This window comes from Gossypium hirsutum, chromosome A10 (genome assembly GCF_007990345.1).
Source record: "Gossypium hirsutum isolate 1008001.06 chromosome A10, Gossypium_hirsutum_v2.1, whole genome shotgun sequence".
NCBI classification, from domain to species: Eukaryota; Viridiplantae; Streptophyta; class Magnoliopsida; order Malvales; family Malvaceae; genus Gossypium; species Gossypium hirsutum.
The window spans coordinates 3,338,284-3,346,985 of NC_053433.1; the positions used below are offsets into that span (position 1 = coordinate 3,338,284).

Below are 8,702 nucleotides of genomic sequence, written 5' to 3' on the forward strand. Positions count from 1 at the left end.
ATTATCTTAAGCATATTTAAAGCAAAAAATTATCTAAAGTCGCATGGTTTACGAGACTAAACCTGCAATTTAAAGAGGAAATTAAAAAAACTGATATATATTTTTCAATATTTGGTCTATTAATATAATTTATACAATATCAATGAATAAATGATGATATAAAATTATACAAATATAAATTATTTTATTTTATATATCTTTTAAAATTAAAAAAATATAAATTATTTTATTTTTGTATGTCTTTTAAAATTAAAGGAAACAATCAATATAATCACAGTAAACTCACCCATTAATTAACACCATTTTTCTTATGATAAAAATAAAAATGCTTGAAAAAAAATGGTGAAGCAATTGGTAGATGAACGTGTTTTGGCATGGAGAAATGATTTCCTCGTTTCCAGAAACCAAGCATGGAAGCACCAAAAAAGGAAAAACAAACAAACAAACAAAGCTAGCTGGTGATAAACGAAGATTTTTCTCATCTAAGCACCAAAAAAAAGAAAGAAAGAAAAAAGCCCGTATGCAAAAATGTGAAGGGGAGGGTGAAAACAAGCGTGAATGAGTTCCACGTTGAACCAAGATTGTTTCCCATGTCGACACGTTTATCCACACAACAACATCAGCACCAGCTGGTGATACGCATGCATGACTCTTCAACCCCCCTTCAAGCTACCTTAGTCAAAGCTTGAATTGAATCCCACCCCCATTATTAGTTTTTTTAAAAAGCTCAGTGTAAATTGACACACAGTCCACCCATGTCATCCCCCTTATATCATTAGCCATCTGTGTTTTTTTACTGTCACTTTGAGTTTGTATTATACTATTATCATCTCTATTAGAAATGAAGAGTCCGGTCGGTGAACGGTTCTCGGAGTTTTTTGATAAGTGGATATGTCAACTTGATGGGTATTTACAGCAGTTAGTAAGGGTGTCTAGGGAAGGTTTAAGTGAAAATGAGCAGCAAACTTTGGTTTCGAAACTGACTGCTCATTATAAAGAATATTACACTGTTAAATGGGCAGCTGCACATGAAGATGTGCTTGTGTTTTATTGTCCGGTTTGGTTAAGTAAGTTAGAGAATGCTTATTCATGGTTAACCGGTTGGAAACCGTCTATGATATTCGGTGTAGTTGAGTCAATGAGGAGGAAGAGTGTGGCTGAGTTGACGGAGGAGCAAGTGAGAAAGATAGAACAGTTGAGGGTGAAGATAAAGTTGGAAGAAGAGAAAGTGGAAAGGGAAATGGAGAGGCAACAAGTGGCAATGGCTGATCGGAAAGTGGTTGAGTTGGTTCGTACGGCGAGCCGGATAAGGAATGAGGAGCTGGTGGTGGTGGTGGGGAATCATCAGGTGGAGGGTTTAGTTGAAGTGGCGCTGAAGGGTGTACTTGCAGGGCTAGAAAGGGTGATGAAGGCTGCCGATTGTGTGAGACTCAAGGCCTTGAAAGGTGTTTTGGATGTATTGAATCCAACACAGTCACTGGATTTCTTGGCTGGGACCTGCATGCTTCAGATTCAGATCAGGAAATGGGGCCAAAACAGGGATAACCAAAAGGGTACGAATCCGATAAAATTAGGAGAACTACACAACAATGTCATTTTTTAAGGCTCCAACAGCGAGCATGGCCGGCGGCAGACAAAGTAGGCAGAGCTAAATGCATGCGCCATACTAGCAATGTTAATATAGGTTCACATGTAACCAGATGTAGGTGATTTTACTCGTTACATCGAGGTTGAAATGTTGGTTTTTTTTTTTTCTTTAGAGTCTGTCTGGTTTGTCAGTCTCACAGCTTTAAATTTTGCTCCTCCTTTTTCGCAATTTTCAATTTGCATAAAACTTGAACAACAAATATACATATATATGTATGTGTTGCATCTATGGACACGTTGTTAGAGATTGAAGTGTTCCTTTTTAGGGCTGCATGTCAATTTGCCGACAAGCCTGAAACTGATATAACCTCAAAATTGGTTAAAGCAGAAAAAAAAGATATCTAGATTACATCGAATATAAGAACCGGTGAAGCAAAATTCATGGCATTTTAGGCTAAGACGACATGAAAACATCGGATAATCCAAAAAGCTATTCCAATACATGCAAAAAAACACAAGCTTCTGTACTATGGCTAAGCTAATTCAACCCACGCCCATTTAGCATATAGCTCACCTTAGCCAAATATAGGAATAGTATGAATGAGCATAGTAGATTCCTTTGTTAAAAGCTTTTCCAAATCAATCCCCTCCGGCGGTGTCAATGTTATTTTGATAGTAATATTTATAACTTGATGATGCAGTCGGTATACGATCTAATACAGAAGAGCATTGTTGGAAAGTGTTGTACAAAATATTTGCAATTGTTTTAAATCAAAATGAATTTAAAGAATTGAACTTAATTCTGATTTATATATAATATCAAGAGGTGTGTTACTTTAAGATTATTTTTTCTATTTTTTAAAAAGGTTTATGAATAATTATCTCAATTTAAATATAAATATGTTGAGTGTTTTTTTTATATCCTTTTAAATGGATTAATGTTGTATATTTATATGATATGGTCATTGTTTGTAGATGTGAAATACTAAGTACGTTTTCATGCATGATGATACGTACCATATTTTATAGTTAACATGCGTATACTTAAAATGGGTTCACATACACCAGATTTGTATCATATATAGATGAACCCATATTACATATATTACGCGTCTTCATATTGGGCTCGCCCATACTACAAATGTACAAACCTACACAGAATGTGAGTCAAGACCCGACAGACTAGCGAGTCACTAGGTTAATAATGATTAGTATCATAACAAAATATCTCTTCAATTTTATATTATAAAATTTCCCCTTTTCATTATATATATAATATGTACATCTATATATGTTATAGATAACACAAAACTTTAATGGTATATATCTTATTTCAAAGTACTTTATATAACAACAAAAAGATGCATATATCTATGGAGAAATTAAGCTTATCAAACCTATTGCATTATAGGACGAGTTCAAAAAGGAGAATGAAATTTTAACAATAAAAGGTGAGGGTTTTTTGGAAAAAAAAATCAAAGCTTGATAATCGATATTGGTATTAGTGTATATGGGTTGGTACATATTATTTCAGTTTTAAATCAGTATTAATAATTTAAGTTATCTTTTAATTAAAGTTTTGGTGTGTTTGTGCTTATACCAATATTGGTCTGGTCAAAACTGATTTGTACAAATTTTGATATTTTAAACAACTTTTAATTCTTTAAATCTTAATTATTTTAATAAAGTTAAAACTTATATTTGCATTTAAATATATTTATATGAATGTATGTATGTAAATTATTACTAAAATTACACTATAAGTGTATATAAAAAAATAAAAAACATCAAAAAATTCAAAATGATGCATCAAAACACACTGGTATCTATACATATTGGTACTAAGATAAAAATGATACATTCATCAATACGGTATTGACTACCTTGAAAGAGATAAACTTAACTTGATGACGAGTTGTTTTTTTATTAGAGGGGAAGAATTGATAAGGACGTAAAATTTTAGTGGGTTAAACTACACATAAGAATTGATAAGAACATTATCGTTTAAGTCACTAAATTATTCAAATGTAATCATTTTAAGTCATTGGCTTGTTAACTTGGTAACGAAAGTTTGATGTGGTCATTAAGTCACTATTTATCATAGGGTAAACTACATCCAAAGTCATTCAACTATTAGTAATTTTACAATTTGGTCACTCAATTTCAAAAGTTACAAGTTGGTCATTGATCTATCTGGAAGTTTAAAGGTTTTAAGGACTCATTCATAGTTGTATTCCAATGATATTGCCGCCATTCAACCTCCTCATTTAGCGAAGAAACAGACTGAACCAAAGTTTTTTCCCTCCTCTTTTAACTTTACGGTTTATTTTTTCTTGAAATGGCCTGAAACTCCATTGATATAGAAGCCCTAATAGAGAAGCTCACCAAATTCCATCCATTGTCGTTGGATGGTCACTTGACTCTAATATAATTCTCTTCTCAGCGAGACTTTCTTCTTGACCATTTGGATTAAGTCTGCGTCAGCTGAATCCTCCAGCTAACTTTTGACTAAATCTGGCATGTTTGAAAGTCACCTCATATATATTGATTATCTTATCTTTGATTTTGTTTTGTCCCTTTGCTTATATTAGAATTAAATGACTCAAATCCTTATTTAAATAAAATACAGTGGTAAAATAAAATAAAAGTAAAATCCATATAAAATTACACTTCTTTTATTTTATTTTAGAATAAGATTTTTTGAACCTTATTGAACTCCATCTATTTTATATTGATTAGAATAACGTGTTTCAGTCTTACTAGAATATGTCTTTACAAGCCTATAAATAGACATAGTCTATTCCTCTTATAAAAATTAGAATTCGACATAGTGAATTTTCTTCTCCTCTGTCCGTGGTTTTTTCCCGAAAGGGTTTCCACGTAAAAAATCTGTGTGTTCTTTATTTTATTTTATTTTTATTTTATTTTTCACAACTTGGTATCAGAGCTTCCGGGTAGTTCATCTCAATCACGGTAATGGTGTCTTTGAAGTATGAAATTTCGCTATTGGATCGTAACACCAGATTTGCGTTGTGACAGATTAAGATGCAAGCAGTTCTTACGCAAATAGATCTAGAGGATGCCCTGCTAGAGTAGATAAGATGCCTTCGACATTAAAGATGAAGAGAAGAAGCGTAAGGATCGAAAGGCGTTAACACAATTACATCTGCATTTGTCCAATGAAATTTTACAGGATGTGATGAAAGGGAAGACCGCCGCTGCATTATGGAAGAGGCTGGAACAAATATGTATGTCAAAAACTCTAATAAGCAAGTTGCATATGAAACAGCATCTTTATGCTCATCGTTCAGAGGAAGGTACGTCTATACACGAACACTTAACAGTGTTTAAAGAAATTCTCTCAAACTTAGAGGCAATGGAGGTTTAGTATGATAAGAAAGGTCTAGGGTTAATTCTACTTTGTTTGTTGCCCCTGTCTTATTCAACCTTTAGAGACACGATTTTATATAGCTGCGAGTCTCTCACAGTTGATAAAGTTTATGATTCTTTGACCTCGTATGATAAGATGGATCATCTTGTGGTTAAACTCGACTCTCAGGGAGAGGGTCTCATTGTTTTTAGGAGACAAGATCGGAATGCTGATGATGATTGTGGAAGCACACAGGAACGGAATCCTCGCGGTAAATCTAAGGGTAGATCAAAGTCTTCAAACAGAGGTAAAACTTGTAACTTCTGCAAGAAGAAAAGGCATATTAAATCTGAGTGTTATAAGCTACAGAACAAGATTAAAAGGAAGACTGTGAATCAAAAGTGAAAACAACCAGAAAATTCTGGTGAAGCTGATGTTGTAGAAGACTATAGCGATGATGAACTTTTAGTCGCTTCAGTCAACAATTCTAAAGTGAGCAAGGAGTGGATACTTGATTTAGGCTACACCTTCCACATGAGTCCCAATCGGGATTGGTTTACAGCTTACGAAACAGTGTCTGAAGGTGTTGTTTTGATGGGAAATAATGCTTCGTGTAAAATCGTAGGTGTTGAAACAATTAAAGTTAAGATGTTTGATTGAGTTGTCAGAACACTTAGTGACGTACGACATGTTCCAGAATTGAAAAGAAATTTAATTTCGTTGAGTACTCTTGATTCAAAAGGGCACAGATACACAGCTGAAAGTGGGGTTTTAAAGATTTCCAAATGTTCTCTTGTTGTGATGAAAGAACAGAGAAAGACTGCCAAGTTATATGTTTTGCAGGGTTCTACTGTTATTAGTGATGCAGCTGTCACTTCCTCTTCCTTGTCAGATGATGATATTACTAAACTTTAGCATATGCGCCTAGGGCATATGAGTGAGAATTGCATGGCAGAATTGAGCAAAAGAGGACTTCTTAATGGGTAAGGAATTTGTAAACTGAATTTCTGTGAGCACTGTGTTTTTGGAAAGCAAAAGAGAGTTCGATTCACCAAAGAAATCCATAACACGAAGGGAACATTGGAGTATATTCATTCTAATATGTAGGGGCCATCTAAAGTGCCATTGAGAGGTGGAGCTAATTATATGCTAACCTTTATTGATAATTTTTCTAGAAAAGTTTGGGCGTTCTTCTTGAAGCAGAAAAATGATCTGTTTTCTGCATTTAAATCTTAAAAAATTATAATTGAAAAACAGACGGGAAAATAAATAAAATACCTCCGCACAGGCAATTGCTTAGAGTTCTATTCTGATAAGTTTAATAGATTGTGCAAGTCAAAAGGGATCGTGAGACACTTGACAGTTCGCCATACTCCACAGCAAAATGATGTTGCAGAACGAATAAACATAACAATCATGGAGAATGTTTGATGTATGTTGTCAAATGGCAACTTACCAAAGTCGTTTTGTGCAGAAGCAACATTTACTGCATGTTTTTTGATCAACCGATCTCCATCCTTTGCCATTTAGAAAAAGACTCCACAAGAGGTATGGTCTGGTAATCCTGCTAATTATTCTGACTTAAAGATCTTTGGTTTTCCTGCGTATGGTCATGTTGATAATGGAAAATTGGAATCGAGATCCATTAAATGTGTTTTTCTTGGTTATAAAGCTTATGTAAAAAGGTATAAGTTATGGTGTCTTGAAAATAGAAAAGTTGTGATTAGTAGAGATGTCGTTTTTGATGAAACTGTTATACTACCTAACTTTTCTCTTAAAGACTCTTCCAATAAAGAAAATCAAAAGCAGGTGGAGTATCAGATTAATACAGAGTCAACTCCTCAAGCCAGTACAAAAATTGAGAATAGAGTTGCTTCTTCACCACAATACTCTATTGCCAAAAATAGAACTAGAATAGAAATTAAACTTCCAAAGAAGTATGTCGAGGTTGATCTAGTTGCTTATGCTTTAAATGTGGATGAAGATATAGATACAAATCGAGAGCCATCTAATTATTCTGAGGCAATTAACTGTGAAGACTCAGAAAAGTAGATGTTTGCTATGCAAGAGGAGGTGGAATCAGTTTACAAAAATAGAACATGGGATCTTATGAAACTTCTTAAAGGTAAAAAAGTTGTTCGTTGTAAATGGGTATTTAAAAAGAAATAAGGGACTCCAGGAGTTGAAGAACCCAAATATAAAGTAAGGCTTGTTGCAAAGGGTTACAGTCAAATTCCAGGAGTGGACTTCAAAGATGTGTTCTCCTTAGTTGTGAAGCATAGTTCGATTCGAGCTGTGCTTGGTATTGTAGCCATGCATGATTTGGAGCTTGAGCAGTTATATGTGAAAATTGTACTTTTGCATGGAGAACTTGAGGAGGACATTTACATGCAACAACCAAAGGGTTTTACAATCTTAGAAAATGAGGACTATGTTTGCTTGCTGAAAAGGTCCCTTTATGGTTTGAAACAGTCACCAAGACAGTGGTATAAGAGGTTTGATTCCTTTACGACTTCTCATAATTTCAAAAGAATTAGTTTTAACAGTTGTGTTTACTTTAAGAAAAATAGTACTGATGGTTCTTTCGTGTATCTACTTCTTTATGTTGATGACATAGTGATTGCAACAAAATATAAAGGAGAGATACGAAAGGTCAAAGCCAAACTAAGTGAAGAATTTGAGATGAAATATTTGGGACCAGCAAAGAAGGTACTTGGTATGGAGATTCTCAGATATAGAAAAGCAAGTAAATTGTACCTAAGTCAAAAGGGGTACATTGAGAAAGTTCTTTGTAGGTTCAATATGCAGAGTGCTAAGCCTGTTAGTACTTCTTTAGCAGCCCATTTCAGACTTTCATCGGTTTTGTCTCCACAATCAGATGATGAGATTGAGTACATGTCACATGTTCCATACTCTAGTGCAGTGGGATCTCTCATGTATGCTATGGTTTGTTCATGTCCAGATTTATCGTATGCAGTCAGTGCAGTTAGCAGATACATGGCGAATCCCGGTAAAAAACACTGGAAAGTAGTTCAGTAGATTTTAATATACTTACGAAGTACTACTGATGTTTGCTTATAGTTTGGAAGAACTAGAGATGGAGTCATTGGGTATGTTGATGCTGATTTTGCTAGAGACCTTGATAGAAGAAGATCTCTCACATGTTATGTCTTTACAATTAGAGGTTGTGCAATTAGTTGGAAAGTCACTTTGCAAACTACAGTCATTTTGTCTACCACTGAAGCTGAGTACATGGCAATTACTGCGTCTTGTAAAGAAGTTATCTGGTTGAAGGGACTCTTTTGTGAACTCAATGAAGACCTTCAATTCAGTACAGTATTTTGTGACAGTCAGAGTGCAATCTTCCTTACAAAAGATCAAATGTTTCATGAGAGAACAAAACACATTGATGTTCGGTATCATTTTGTTCGTGATATTATTGCTCGTGGTGATATTGTTGTAAGCAAAATTAGTACTCATGAAAATCCTGCAGATATGATGACTAAGTCACTTCCTATAACCAAGTTTGAGCATTGCTTAGACTTGGTTGGTGTCCATTGTTAAGGTTAAACCCTTAAGGGGTTTTATGGAAGAGGTGGAGAACTTGTTCGTTGAGAGTTCGCGATTAAGAACTGGTTCATTAAGAATTCGTGTGAAGGTGGAGAATGTTAGAATTAAATTACCCGAAACCTTATTTAAATAAAATGCAGTGGTAAAATAAAATAAAAGTAAAATCCATATAGAA

At 34.3% G+C, this 8,702-nt stretch overlaps 1 protein-coding gene across 1 annotated transcript; it reads left to right on the forward strand.

Moving 5' to 3' along the window:
* The first annotated feature begins 353 nt into the window (after positions 1-353).
* Positions 354-1,847, forward strand: LOC107925004 (protein DOG1-like 4). Its single transcript, XM_016855578.2, has one exon. The coding sequence runs from the start codon at positions 842-844 to the stop codon at positions 1,601-1,603; it is 762 nt and encodes a 253-aa protein (XP_016711067.2). The 5' UTR covers positions 354-841; the 3' UTR covers positions 1,604-1,847.
* Positions 1,848-8,702: the final 6,855 nt, after the last annotated feature.